The following is a 15,983-nucleotide window of genomic DNA, read 5'->3' as shown; positions in this document are numbered from 1 at the left end:
AAATTTCATTTTTGAGTTCTTTCAGAACCCTGGGATATATACTATCCAGCCCAGGTGGTTTGCTACTCTTAAGTTTGTCAATCTGGCCTACCTCATCTTCCATTTTCACCGAGATTTGGGTTAGATCATCTGAATCAGCACCTTTGAAAACCATCTCCTCTGTAAACACCAAAGCAATAATTAATTTAGTCTTTCTGTGATGGCCTTATCTTCCCTAGGTGCCCCTTTAATCCCTCAATTATCTATGGTCCAACAAATCCCTTGCAGGCTTCCTGCTTCAGATATAGTTCAAAACATTTTTACTTTAAGGTTTTGCTTCTATGGCCAACTTCTTTTTAAATTCTCTTTTAGCCTGTCTCATCAATGTTTTACATTTAACTTGCCAATGTTTATGCTTTTTCCTATTTTCTTCAGATGGATCCTTCTTCAAATATTTGAAAGATGATCTTTTGGCTAAAATAGCCTCTTTCATATCACCTTTTAATTACACCTGCAATCATTTGGCCTGCCACCTTAATGTGTGGAATACATCTGGACTGTGCTTTTGAGATGGTATTTTTAAATCATGTCCATGCCTGTTGTACACTCTTAGGGGTAGATTTTTAAAAAAAGCGCGATCGCGTACTTTTGTTCGCGCCTCAGGCGCAAACAAAAGTACGCAGGATTTTATAAGATACGCGCATAGCCGTGCGTATCTTATAAAATCCTGGATTGGCACGCGCAAGGCTGCCGATTTTGGGCAGCCTGCGCACGCCGAGCCACGCAGCCTGCCTCCGTTCCCTCCGAGGCCGCTCCGAAATCGGAGCGGCCTCGGAGGGAACTTTCTTTCCCCCTCCCCTCACCTTCCCCTCCCTTCCCCTACCTAACCCACCCCCCCAGCCCTATCTAAACCCCCCCTTACCTTTGTCCCTAGATATACGCCTGCGAGAAGCAGACGTAAATCTACGCGCGCCAGCGGACTGCTGGCGCGCCGTCATCCGACCCGGGGGCTGGTCCGGAGGCCTCGACCACGCCCCCGGGCCGGCGCCACGCCCCCGGTCCCACCCCCGAAACGCAGCGTCCCGCCTCCGAAATGCTGCATCGTTCGGCCCCGCCTCCCGACACGCCCCTGACACACCCCCTTCAAAAAACCCCGGGACTTATGCGCGTCCCTGGGCTCTGCGCGTGCCGGCGGCCTATACAAAATAGGCACGCCGGCGCGCGAGGGCCCTGCTCGCGTAAATCCAGGCGGATTTACGCGAGCAGGGCTTTTAAAATCTGCCCAATAACCTTTTGTAGCTGCACCTTTCAGTTTTTGTCCATTTTTCTCATTTTATCAAGGTTTCCCTATTGGTAATGAAACAAGACAGAAAAAAAGGCACATTGTTGTTCTCCATCAACAAGCAGGGCTGAATTAGCCATGACATATGGGTGATATCATCCAGTGTCACTGAACGGACCCTTCTCTCTAGCTTAGTAGAGCTTTTACACTGTACTGGGCACGTGCAGAAGTGCCTGTGTGAGTCTGCCTTGTGAGCCTCCTTTGTCCTCACTACTGATTGGATGAGTACTCTCTCTCTTTATACATTTTTCTATTGTTTTTTTTTTACTTTTTTTCTTCTCTGCTTTGCTGCTTCAGCAGCTTCACAACAGATTTTTTCCAGTGCTATTAACAACAGTACCTTTAAGTGCTACCAAAAAAAAGAAAAAGGAAGAATACTGGCAAGGGCACAGTCCCGGGGATCTTTACCTCTGCAAGTATGGCCAACCCACTTGCCTTGATGATGGCCTCAAGGTCTGCTAACAGTGCCTTGGTTCTAATCACAATGCTCCCAACTGCCATCACTCTGGCAAGATGTCTCCTAGAGCCCAGAAGAACCAGGCCTACGAGATAGCTGAGCGCCATATGAGTCATTTGAGCGCAGGCACTGATCTTCATCTCGTTCCTCGAGATTAAGTGACAGCTCTTCATAGACAGTGATTGTGACTGTAAAGTATATTAATTTCCTGAGTATCCAGTAGCTAAGTATCAACTGAGGTTTGTTAACAGTTCACAACTTTATTCAATTGCCTGCCCTAAGTGCCACACAATACTATTTTTTAGTTATATTTATACATTTTACATGTAGTGTATGTAATCTGCTTTGAAGTGCCAAAAAGCAGAATATAAATGCAAATAAATAAATAAACAAACAACTGTTGGCCCTATGTACTAAGCATTTTTCCCAAAGACAAAAAATGGGAGAAAACCTTTAGTAAATAATGACATTTTAGTCTTTGGAAATGGAAGCACTCAGATGATCATGCACCAAAACTCGGTATCCAGAGATTTTCCATCCCAGTGCTGGTGAATGCATATTTTTAAAGTAATAGTTGACAGGCGTGTATAAATCCAAACTGTTCTTTTTAACATATTAGAATTTGTAGCTCTGGTTTTCTTAAAGAAGTCAAAAAGACAAGTTCCTATACTCATGGTTCCTGACGATCAGGAGCAATTCAACACTTAAATTAATTTCTATGTAGTCTAATTTTGCATGCAGTTTCTATTGCTTTATTTTTACTTTTACAAAGAAGGTACTTGTTTTAATAAAAATCTTAGCTGCAGGTTAGATTATTTATATAAATATGTAAATATAAATATCTCTTCCTAGGAAACTCCCTTCCATGGTCAGAAAGTTGATGTGCTTTGCATCATCTTCCTTCTTCCATTAGAGAACATGCTGGCAATTACCCTCTACATAGGAAACCCAAGAAAAACTCCATGGCCTGAAGACATGAGGAGACCCATCAAATCTCAGCATGAATAATCCAACTCACCAAGAGATAGAATGAGACCCACCAGAATTCATTATATATTGGGTCCCAGGATGAAATCCATGAACCAAAATACAGAGACCCTCCAGGGTTAAGTGCAGATAGGAGAGGCCAAGCATTAGTGGATTGGCTCAGAGGGTGAACAAGATTGCTTCATGTAAAAATAAAACCCACATGCCATATCTTAGTAGTGAAATTTCATAGCCTTAATTATCACATCATTGTCAGCACATGAACATCCAATGGCATATACATCAAACAAGTGACCTGACATTTACATATGTTGTCAATGTCAACTATGTGTGATACTAATTAAATGCATTCAGTGGTAGGAAAAGGGTACAGTTTTATGATTTATGGACACATTTAATGATATGAGTGGGTGGTTATGGTGTCAAGAGAAAATGTCTCTGAATCAATCTTTGAGTTCATCACATTCTAGAGTCTGCTTTGTTCATTTTTCCTCAACACCATGCCATTGGACAATCTGTGTTACTCTTGTGTATGCTTAGTTCTGTTGTGCCTCAGACCTGCATCCGGTAATACATTACAAGCAGGGGATTTAGGGCTTTGCCACCACTAGGCACTTTTGGTGTTTTCCCCATCCTACCTCCTGCAAGGTCTGTTACAGGGTAGCAATGGGCTGTTCTCTGCTGAATGAGCTTCGGCAGAGCTGGAAGGTAACAAATCTTAGCCAGCCCTGCTGATCCTAAATGCTTGCCACACTAGGCACAGACATAATGGGTACCTATTGACCAATCCAGGGGTGATTACAAGAGTGCATTATCTTTTCATGCAATCTCTTTCCTACCCACATCATTTCCTGCATCACTCATAAAAAATGAAGTTAATTCACCTTAATTTCATCTTGATTTTAAACTTTCAGATGTCAACACCTATTGCTTGTGGGCCCTGGAAGCTATAAAAACGTGAAAACTGAATAAATATTGGCAGTCACTTACATCTGCTTCACTTCCCTCGCGCAGATTATAAGTCAAGTCATGCTGGATTTCAGCAATGAATTTCTGGGAATATTCAGGGTACAGTTCCAGAACTTCCCTCGTGCCTTTTAGGCTGATGTATTGGAGGTCACAGTAAGTCAAAGCCTTCACATTGGCATTGGTCTTGATTACCTGATCCTTGTTTAAAAAGTCTGACCCAATTAGATCTCCTTTACCTGCAAAGAGAGAAACAAAGCATGTCAGCACTATTTTCTTCACCTGGAGACCATCACATTCGCCTTTCATTTGTCTGTGTAAACTAGATCTCTCCATGTAAACACTGATCCACAGTATGGCCCTCATTTAACTTCAAATGAATTTACTGGTGTCAAACAAGGCTGAATACATTCCATGATGGTTGAAGACTGTGATAATAAATGGCAATTGAGGATTCATAGACTTGACATTATCTCCCTGGAACTGATTACCAACTGGGCATTTAGATACTCTGGGTGCCAGCACATTTATAAAGCAAAGCAATTCTATTCATCTGCCATGTTAGCTGTGCTAGAATTTCCATGTGGCTTTGCTTTTGATTACCCTACCACATTACACAGGTGAAGTGATGGTGCAGAAAGTATGGCTAGATGAGGCTGTGTTGCCCAAAATGCAGTTGGCGCTTTGTCAGAAATGCAAATGTAAGAGATTAAAATGGGAGCAATCTGAAAGCTATAGAGGGGGCTGTGGCCGCTGCAACATTGACAAAACCAACCAACCTGCAGTTAGGAAACTTTTTATCTGCACAAGCTATAAGAGGGGGAACTGTGTCTTCCCCTCCCCCACCCCAAAGCCATAGAACTAACAAAAAAAGGGAAAATTTGCTAAACTGTGCCGACAGGTGCAAAGACTGCAGGTACTTTTATCTATGGATTATATACCAGTTCTCAAATGGGAACATGAGTACAATCAGAGTGGGACATTTTCAAATAGCTCCTTAGCATGGGTAAATAGCTTTTGAAAACTGCCCTCAGAGTGTTCTGGAAGGAGCAACTATCTGTGGCCTCTCGCTGAGGCCTCTTGCTGCAATTGTTGAGCTACACTGGTATGTGTTGTGTTGGGGGGAGGTTATAAAATGGGATAAATACCTCATGTAACTGTGAGTGAAGTTCTGGTCGCCCCCATCTTGTATTAAGCACATAAGAACATAAGAACATAAGAAAATGCTATACTGGGTCAGACCAAGGGTCCATCAAGCCCAGCATCCTGTTTCCAACAGTGGCCAATCCAGGCCGTAAGAACCTGGCAAGTATTAGACATAGCAGAACTATTGCCACAGAGGAGGCCAATAAAAATCATAAAGGGAATGGAATAGCTCCCCTATGATGAGAGGTTACACAGGCCAGAGCTCTTCAGCTTGGAAAACCGACAGCCGAGAGGGAACATGATAAAAGCTTATAAAATCATAATGGGGTGCAATGAGTAAATAAAGGATGGTTATTTACCCTTTCAAATTATACTAAAACAAGGGGATACTCTAAGAAACTAACAAGCAGCAGACTGAAAACAAATTGTAGAAAGTACTTTTTCACTCGGCGCACTATCAAGCTGTGGAATCTGTTCGATTAACATAGCAGGGTTTAAAATGCTTTGGACAAGTTCCTGGAGGAAGAGTCCATAGAATATTATTAGGTAAATAAAAGAGAATAGATGCCTTGATCTTTTCCAAATATTTATTAAAGTAGAGACGTATTCATACAAATGCCCGACTCAGGCCGAGTTTCGCTGCTCAACAGCCGCAGTAGAGACTGAATACATGACGGCGTTTTACAAGTTATCTTTCAGTTTGGGTTCACATTGACCTTCCCTTGATGGTTTTACATCAGTTTAATGTCACCTGAGATTCTTGAATGTTCAAGCCCCTGAGGCAGCGGCTGTTGAGCTGCGAAACTCGGCCTGAGTCGGGCATTTGTATGAATACGTCTCTACTTTAATAAATATTTGGAAAAGATCAAGGCATCTATTCTCTTTTGTTTACCTGACGGCCAATATAGATCGCCTACCTCTTTGTTTTCTGGGACCATAGAATATTATTAGCCAGGTGGACTAAAGAAAGCTATTGCTATTCATGGCAATGAGAAACAGGAAATGGATCTACTTTATGGGATCTCCTGGTGCTTATGACTTGTCCTGGCCACTGTCAGAGACAGGATGCTGAGCCTGATGAAATTAAAAAAAAAAAAATTATATATATATATACTGGTATATATATATCTTTATTCTGTGTTTTGTGACACTTCAAAGTGATTACATTCAAGTGCTGTAGGTGTTTCCCTATCCTCAGATGGCTTACAATCTAAGGTCCTCATATGATAAGCATTTTTCCCATAGACAAAGAATGGAAGAAAAGCCTTAGTAAATCAGGCTCTACGTTTGCACCTGAGTCAATGGAGGGTGAAGTGGTTTGCTCAGAGTCACAAAGATGTCAGTAGGATTCAAACCCAGGCTTCCTTCGTTCTCAGCCTGCTTCTCTAACCACTAGAGGCCTCTGTTCTTATGAAGAGTCATGGCATCAGAGCCAAGTACGAGATAGTTAAGCTGGAAACTTAAATGTGCAGGAGGCAAACTACTCAGCCAAAAAAAAAGTACCAAAAAGGTAAATGATGAGTCACATGATGAATACTGTGGCATATCAAGTATTCGCATCATGTATCCATGCTACATTTATTGCATTATTTATACTATTTTTTTTACCCTTAAAATCCATTCTACTATACATTATAATACATTATCTGTCAGAGGGCTCAGATTGTGTTCCAATAAGAAAGGCTGAGTGAGCAAATGGTCAAAATATTCGTGATAGCAATCCTCCCCTATATATAAAAGACAGTTGGGGTGAAGATGATATTTGTCTTGGTGCCAATGAGTGTGCATGCATGCGTCACCTCGGTACACATGGAGGCAGGGAAGTGCGTGCTTCCCATGTCTTCCCGCAATCATGCGTGCACAGGAATGACAGTATGCACAGAGAAAATACTTGCAGATTGAGTGGCTGACTCAGGCCATACACGCTTAATGTCAGTATATATATGGGCAAATCTTGAGTCAGCCACTCACTCTGTGTGCCTCTGCATCTGTGGGCAGCCTGGGAGGGTAGGGTATGCTCTGCAGCAGCCAGACGCACAGTGTGTCCTGTAAGCCACTCGCTGTGTGCACTCCTGCCTCTGTGGGTAACCTGAGTTCTGGTGGTCAGCTGTGTAGTGAGTGCCTGGGCCTTGGCAGGATTGGAGAGGGAAGCAGCAAGTGGCATCGAGGAGAGACATACTCTGCAGCAGCCAGAGGCAGGGACATGGCGGGACTTAGGTCACAATGTATGCATGTGGAGGCCGTGACGGGCCTTCATTTGTGATGGGCCCTTTTAGCTAGTATTTAATATTCTATAATACATTGGCATATGTGGAGGATGGTTGACTCTTAAAAAAATCATATACTTACTTATGGATGCAAAGAACATGCCTATACAAAAGTAGTAGATGCATAAAAACATGACTAGGAGACCATAGTACAAATGATGTGGTCAAGGCACACTCACCCCTAGAAATATTACATTATACATATGTGGCAGACCCCCTGGTCTGCCAACAGACGGCCTTAGATCTTTTATCAAAATATAATAAAAATAGTAGCTCAGTGAGATTTCCATCCTTTTCAGGCCCTCCCAGTCTGGAGGGCTGTGATTGGTTGTCTCAGGGTACCCAGGGGTAGATTTTAAAAGGCCTATGTGCGTAAATCCTGGGGATTTACGTGTGTAAGTAAGTCCCAGGGCTTCAGGAAAGGGGCGGGTAGGGGGTGGGGTGGTCCAGGGGGCAGGGCGTGGCGTGGCTAGAGGCTTCCAGCACAGTGGCCATTTGCTGCTGTGCCGGGGGATCGCGTGCCAGCAGGGTGCCAAGGCAGGCGCAGAAGGTAAGATAAAGTTTGGGGGGGGGGGGGGGGGGGCTAGGTTAGGGGAAGGGGAAGGGAGGTGAGTGTAGGGGGTTGGGAAGTTCCCTCCCAGTGCGCTCCGAAATTGGTCCTGCGTGCGCATGTTATAAAATCGGGCATCCATGTGTGCGCGCCGGGTAGCGCACACACATGGACGTGCGCGTGCATTCTTTTAAAATCTACCCCTTAGTGAGGTGATCGGTAAGTTCAGTGTGGGCATTTTCAGCCTTTGGAGAGGCAAAAGCTCTTTTGGTTCCCCTTTTTAAGTTGAGCCCTCTGCCCAATTGAGGGTTTTTTTTCCCAGGAGTTCCCCCTCAGTAAACTCCCTGCCTACATTTGGAAGTGAGATCGATTTTTGCCAGATTCCTTTTTGGATTTTCATTTGGGGAAAACCTTGGTCTCCTTTCAAGCTGAGGACCTGTGAGCCGTCCCTCTACTCCCTAGGGGAGGCAAGCCCAGCACTACCCAGCGTGGGATTTTGGAGGGCTAGAACTTATCCTGTTTTTGAGATTGGGACCTGTTGTTTAAATCTTGAACCCTTTTGGAGAAGGCAACCCCCCCAGACCCAAAGGGCAAGGGCTGGAGAGACCTGTGAGCCCTTTTCTACTCCCTGGAAGAGGCAGCATAACATCAGCCACAGAGAGATTTTTGAAATTAAGAAGGTACTCCCATTTTGTTTTGTGGGGAGGTTTTTGTGATCCTCCCCTCCTCACTGGGAAACAGGGCTGGACAGCCAGTTTCCCATTCACTACAGACTTTTCATTCAGAAAAGTCATAGATCACAGAACATCATGAAAGAAAGACCAAGGTCATGGATTCCCCCTCCCGTATCTCAGCCACAGGCTGGGTGACCGAGAGTTAACATCTGGACTCAGGTAGGATTCTTCCAGGTCCAAGGGGGATTCCCCTCAAGTAGGGAAACCCGGGGCAGTGTATGCACATAGAACAGCAGTGTAAACGTAACCCTGAGAGAAAGGGCACTCACCCAAAAGAAGATTAACAACTGTAAACCAGACAACTGTAATATCAACTGTTTGGATGCATTGCACTTTGATTTAACTTTAAAGACTCCGTAAACTTTTATTTCGAACACCCAGAACCTTGTCCTGCCTGTTTGTCCCAGGAACAGCATTGGGAGCCAGAAACACACCAACACCTGGGCCGCAAGCCAAAGCTTTCCCTCACGAAAAGGAGCCACCCCTTGGGGACAAAGAGGGAAGGGAAAAGCGCTAGCCGGAGAAGCCTAGAGAAAAATTTTAGTTTGTGTGCTCCTGGGAAACAGAACTCCCCAACAAAGGGTTACATTTACAATGTATTTTAGTAAGGTCACAATGAAGATTTGTTGAAATGTTTTTTGAGTGCTAGATTAAAAACTCATTATGCAGACAATAGTGCCATGGCAATGAAAAATACTAAACCAGCCAATGCTGGCTGCAGCAAATTCATCCCTTGTGCACTGGAAGACTATTCAGTAGTAGGTATGTAAGGAAAATGCCTTTCTGCAACAAGAACCTCTCTTTCTCCCAACAAATCACCTTCACAATAGCTCATAAAATCTAACAGTTCTGAGTACTTGCTTCAAAAGACAATAAGGGTCTCATGCTATATTTTAAAGCTCATGGTCCTGGTGCACATAGTCACAATAAGGATAACTGATGTTGATGCCACAGCTCTAGACACAGGAAAACGTAAACCAGTTATCTGGGTGCTTGTGGCAGCCGTGTTTTGCTTTGACAAAGAACAGCAGCAGCTAGTGAAAGGCATAAAGTTTGGAAGGGAAGCAAGATCTAGTACTGAAACAGAAAGGAAGACAATATGGCCCGGATTTTCAAAAGCCTACGCATGCCGGGCCTATTTTAAAAAGGCCCGGCCATGCTTGTAAAGCCCCAGGACGCGAGTAAGTCTCGGGGCTTCGGAGGAGGGGGTGGGGTGGGGTCAGAGGCTCCCGGCACATCGGCCATTTGCCGCTGTGCAGGGGGATTGCGAGCCGGCAGGGTGACGGCGTGCGCAACCTGCGCCTGCTTCGAGCAGGTGCAAGAGGTAAGTTAAAACTTTGGGGGGGGGGGGTGGCTAGATTAGGGCTAGGGGGCAGAAAAGGGTAGGAAGGATAGATTAGGGAGTAGGGAAATTCCCTCCCAGGCTGATCCTAAATTGGAGCGGCCTGGGAGGGAATGGGGGAGGGCTGCGGGCGTCGTCGCGCACAAATTGCACAATTGTGCACTCCCTTGCGCGGGCCAACCCCCGATTTTATAACATGCGAGCACCAGCACGCACATGTTATAAAATCAGGCGTCCATGCATTTGAAAATCTACCCCTTTAAGCCAATGATTGTGTTGATTTCAGTTGCTTGATTGTCGGTGTGAATGGGGTGTGTAAGCTTGTCTATGCGTTTGTTTATATGTGGTTACTTTGTATCTTCATAATCCAACAAAGGTTACCAAACTGATGTGATATTGTAGGATTGAAAAGTCGTCTTTTGTTATATTGGCGATGAGTGGACCTTTGTACTTCTTGGGTTTTTTTTCTATAGCAATTGTCTTGAAATTTAAAAGTCAATATGGCATCAAATTAAATTTAGAAAACAAAACAAAAACTTTGTTAAGATTCAGCACAAAAAATGCAAAATGATGCATTTAGAGTGCAGAAATCCAAGGACCCCAGTTCACAATGGAGTGGGTGGGTGTGTGTTGGGGAGGGGGAGGAGAAGGGTGAAATATTAAGGTGCATCGACAAAGAGAGGACTTAGGGGAGATCGTGTCTGATGATCTAAAGGTAATGTGGCCCCCTACTGGCCACTAGTAGGAAAGAATTCTAGGGTTTAATGGCGTATTTATTATTGGGAACTTTCCAGAGGTGGAAGGTTTCAGGAGGCGTGAACTAAAGAATGATGAGTATGAGTTTCCTTTCCTCAGAGGGGATGGGCTGGGAGAGTATTATAAGAGAGAAGCAGGAGAGAGAAAGAGGAGAGCTGAGGAGTGCTGAGAGTTGAGATTTACAATTGGAGAAGCTGAGAGGGTTGGAGCTCAAGCCTACAAGGCAGTAGGACTGTGAGTCTGTGAATCCACAGAGTGCAGGAGGCAGAGGCAGCTAGAGACAATCTGCTGGCTGAGGTAAGGGATGAGATGGTGTTTTCCATCCCCCACCCCCAAGGCACAGCATACGTCAAATTGCTGAGGGGGCCGGGGAAGGGGTCCCCTTCTGGAGTCTGCCCATTCGGTGATTTGAAATGATGGGGAAGAGGGGAAAGCAGGGGTCAGGATTCCTAGAGTAGTGGCGGATAAAGTGTCACTGATAATATTCTTAGGGAACTGGTAAGCCTACCAGGTGCAAGGATATTAGGTGCCCTAAGTGAACCTTAAAACCTTGTGCCACCACCTCTCCTCCTATTTAAAGTGTCTTATTAACCACTTCTCCATTCCATAGAAAGAAATTTTATATGAAAAAGGGCATTCAGTCTTCTGAGATAGAAATATCATTTATATCATGTATATTACATGTACATGCATTACTGTGCCAACTAGAAAACCCTGCAAAAAATACACTTGGAATCCATATGGTACTAGGCCTACTATAAAGAGTATTGGCTAGGACCTCAGATAGCCATGAGGAAACTGAGTTATGATTACAATATAGTAAACCTTCCATACCAAAACAGCATTAAATGCCAGCACTCAAACAGTAACAATCAGGGATAGGGAAATACCTACAGTATCTGAATGTAATGCACTTTGAAGTGCTGAAAAAAAGTATGAAAAGCGGAATATAAATCTAAATTAAAAAAAAACAAAAAACCCAATCCTACCTATGAAAAGGCAGCACTACAAATATTACAATAGGTTCTATAATACAAATACACCGCCTCCTGTTAAGAAAACAGAACAAGCCAGGCTGCTATAGATCTCTACACAGAAACTATATGCTAGCAGAATACTTCACCTTGGTCATACATGCAGAACACAGACAGACCCTCGCCAAATAGAATAAACAAATTATAAAATATAAATAGAATCAGGCAGACAAAAACTGAAGTGGAAACTGTAACAAGCCAGACTGTTTGCAGTGCAACAATGGAAAAAAGAAATATTACTGTTCCTTGGTAAACATTAAATACAATCAAGAAATATAAAATCTACCATACCAATAAAATAGAACAATATCCAATAATTTAAAATGCATACAAAGAAATTTAAAAAATGTACCCAATACCAATAAAATATCTCAAAACAGCAGAGACATCAAATAACATCTAATTATTTAAAACTAATAGGAATAAAAAAAAGTCCTCCACTGTCCATACCTGGGAATTATTGATTTCTGAGTCACCTGAGATTGCCCTGGATTAGTTGGGAAGGGAGGAGGGGGAGGAGGAGATGGCACAGATTTTTTCCTCTCTCTAACACAGTCTAATACACATGTTTATTTTCATGCATACTCCCTCACACACACATATATTCACTCACTGACTCTCTCCCCCTTATACAAATGCACAAGCTCTCACACACTCATTGGTTCTCTTTCTGTCTCTCTCTCACACACACACACACACACACATAGAGAGAATCTCTCACACTTAGTGTCTCTCTCTCTCTCTCACACACACACATACAGTGGCTCTGTTTCTCTCTGTTTCCTCTCTGTCATACACAGCACACAGGCACTTTCTCACACTCAGTGGTCCTCTCTCATGCACACATACGCACACACACACAGGTCCTCCCTCCCTCTCTCATACATACACACAAATAGGTCTTCCCTCCCTCTTTGACTTATACACACACACACACACACACACACATATACAGGTCCTGCCTCTCTCTCTGTCATACATACATACACAAAGATCATCCTTTCCTCTCTGTCACATACACACATATACATACACAGGTCCCTCCATCTCTCTCTGTCATGCACACACACACAGGTCCTCTCTCCTTCTCATACACACACACACACACACACACACACACACACACACACACACATACACCGGACTTCTCTCCCTCTCTGTCATACACACCTGAAATCCTTCCCCCTCCCATCTCTCATATAACACACAATGCTTTTCAGGGGTTTGCGGGGCTGATACAGCAAGGGGAGGGAGGCAAGCACTGAGTGAAGCAGCAGCCAGCAGCCCCTTTATTTTGTTGAGAGGAATGAAGCAATGTGTACAGCCAGCAGATAGCAGTCCAATAACTTTACTTTTGGGCCGCACCAGAGGCTTTGCAACCCTCGGGGGACCCCCTTAGACAACAAATACAGGCTGACTTGGAGCGAGTCAGAAGAGAGAAGAGAGATGCAGCAGCACCACATGGGACTCAGATGAGGTCACCGCAGTTTTCAAGGACAATGCGAAGCAGGCGTGGGAGTTACAGCACCGGAGGAAATGAAACAGAGGAGGAGGAGAGTCAAACCTGAGCCCGAGCCCTGAGGACAAGTTGGGAGGTAGTAGCAGCTGCCTAGCAAACAATCAAGGCCTGACTTGAGAGGGAAAGGGAAGGGAAGAGCAAGCCAGGGGAAAATAAAGGACATTCAAACTTGGTGGTATCAAGAGAAAAGTGATCAACGCTCCTTGCAATCCAGGCTAAACGAGCGTGTGTTTCTCGCCGCCTGTGCCAAAAAATAGTAGGCAGGTGATTGGAGTGCAGCCGACGACACTGATTGGCTGCTGGCCTTGCCTAACCGGTTTTATAGGACACCGTACAAGAGGCTCTGGAACAACAAACTGGGTGTGGACCTGTATTTTTCCAGGTAAAATGCAAGTCTATCCCTGTGTCTCCCAGCTTTTGCTGATTGCCACTGGACTGAACCTTGGTATAAATCTCTTCCGGGGCTGCAGAAGTGTCATTCACCACCCCATACTGTTGCTGAAGGTGACCCCCCAATGAAGGATGGTTTCAGTAGCAAATCAGTGTGTCATAAGTCAATGGCCAGAGCCAGAGGGATGCTAAAGTGCATAGGAAGAAGAATAACCAGTACTATTTCTGTGCAAGGCTTTGGTGAGACCTCACCTAGAATACTGTGTCCAGTTCTGGAGGTCAAACCTGTGAAAGAATATGGACAAGCTGGAGAGAGTCCAGAGAAGGGCTACCAAAATGGTGCAGGGTCTACTCCTAGAGCTATGAGATGAGACTGAAGGACCTAAATGTACATACTCTAGAGGACAGAAGAGACAGAGGTGATATGATAGAGACATTCAAATACCTGAAAGGTATAAATAATTCAGAAGAAGCAAACCTTTTTCAGAGGAACGAATGCTTTAGAACAAGAGGTCACAGTGCAAGCCTCCAAGGAGGTAGACTCAGGATCAACATCAGAAAATCTTTCTTCATGGAAAAGGTGGAGGGTGCATGGAATGCAGAGACAGAAATGATAACTAAGTTCAGTGAAGCATCGGATAAGCACAGAGGATCCCTGGATGTAAAGAAGTGAGGGAAAGCCAGAGATCAGCAAGAGTTTATATTATACTGCAGGAATGAAATTGGGCAGACTAAATGGGCTATACGTTCCTTATCTGCCATTATTTTTAATGTTGATTTCTTTCGAAATCAATGACTGATGGTAGCAGAAAGTCAAAGTGACATTTAGTGCACCATATAATGAAAGTGTGGCAACAAATAAGCAAACAAATATCATGCTTGTAGCTACTGGCAATTAGATGTGATTGCCCTTAAGAAAGGCAATATATCTGTCAGAAACGTGTTTACAGTACATTACAGAGAACGCATTAAAAATGATTAAGTTATCAAATGCATCTTATTTATTGATTTTTTCCTTTTTTGATTGGGATACTAACATGATTAACATGTTTTGTATTTACATAAGTGATTATGAACATGCAAAAGACCACAGAATGCATATGAGGTGCACCACAGATAAAGCTGGATGGATTAGTAATTAAACTCTCAAAGAGTTCCCATTATCACCCTAGACTCCTATCATCATTATAGAAATCAGCAAGGAATGAACCGATCTCTGCGCTGTGCTCTTGTTGACATCAAAGCAGCACAATTACCAGGCGCTGACTTGAGAACAGTAAGCCCATCTCCATACGACAGCTACTGAAGTAAATTATTTCATGACAGAGGTCTGACCTGCTGCCACTGTCATTTTGCACCATAAGTCCCAGTCCTAGCATGAGTATTTGTAATCATTTGGCCTTTTTCTTTTTTTTTTTCACCCTTATCCTTAATAAATGATGTAACTACTAGTCACTTAATTAAGTAACATTTGGGAACAAAAATAATGTCACTTGGACTGAGTTATTTATTTATTTCAAAGTTCTTTTACTCTGCTAGCTCCAAACCACTAGTTCCAAATTTTGTTCATAGCGGATTATAAATAGAACATAGAATTCATTTAAAAACAAAACATCACATACAATCTGAAACAGAAACAGAGTGACAAATCTAAAATAGAGTATGACAAATGAATCAAGTAATTAATAGGGATGTGAATCGTTTTTTAACGATTAAAATTATCGTCCGATAATTTTAATATCGTCTTAAATCGATATAGAACACGATACAATAGAAATTCTAACGATTTATCGTTAAAAATCGTTAAATCGTGTTAGTGCGCACTAACGGGAGTTAGTGCGCACTAACTGAAAATGATACAAATTGACACTTTCCAGGTCTGTAAAGGTCAGTTAGGAATGAATATGTGTTCCTATTGGCTGGCTGCCCTCTTATCTATTGATGTTACCAAGGTTCCCACTGAGGTGATGGTTGGGGGGATGGGAAATGAAAACTGTTGGTACTTGACAAAAAAAGTAATGTGATCAGTCAATATGACTAGAACCTGTGCCCTATTCCTGATACCAGGGGTGTTGTGATCTTCCTGCACTCAGTGCCCTATCCCTGATACCAGTCTGAGACAGCTCCCTCCCTGCATTACTAGTGAGAGGCTGGCTTCACAGACAGGGGGGAGCTGCCTGACCCTCACTCCTGACTTCCCCCATGTCCCAGCCAGTGAATGGTGTGTGGGTGAGGGGGGGGGGGGGGGGGGAGGATGGTGAAGTCTGAGACAGCTCCCTCCCTGCATTACTAGTGAGAGGCTGGCTTCACAGACAGGGGGGAGCTGCCTGACCCTCACTCCTGACTTCCCCCATGTCCCAGCTAGTGAATGGTGTGTGGGTGAGGGGGGGGGAGGATGGTGAAGGCTGAGACAGCTCCCTCACTGCATTACTAGTGAGAGGCTGGCTTCACAGACAGGGGGGAGCTGCCTGACCCTCACTCCTGACTTCCCCCATGTCCCAGCTAGTGAATGGT

The 15,983-nt window shown here is 43.8% G+C and overlaps 1 protein-coding gene across 1 annotated transcript in view; it reads right to left on the bottom strand.

Moving 5' to 3' along the window:
• LOC115093843 (potassium voltage-gated channel subfamily H member 8-like) overlaps positions 1-15,983 on the bottom strand; it is a 783,142-nt gene that overhangs the window by 212,152 nt on the left and 555,007 nt on the right. The window contains exon 10 of the mRNA XM_029606179.1: positions 3,756-3,970. Within this exon, the coding sequence (XP_029462039.1) occupies positions 3,756-3,970 (215 nt within the window). The remainder of the gene's footprint in view (positions 1-3,755; positions 3,971-15,983) is intronic.

Source organism: Rhinatrema bivittatum, chromosome 6, assembly GCF_901001135.1.
Source record: "Rhinatrema bivittatum chromosome 6, aRhiBiv1.1, whole genome shotgun sequence".
NCBI lineage: Eukaryota > Metazoa > Chordata > Amphibia > Gymnophiona > Rhinatrematidae > Rhinatrema > Rhinatrema bivittatum.
The sequence above is the reverse complement of the archived record's forward strand: the minus strand, read 5'-3'. Positions and strand labels throughout refer to the sequence as shown.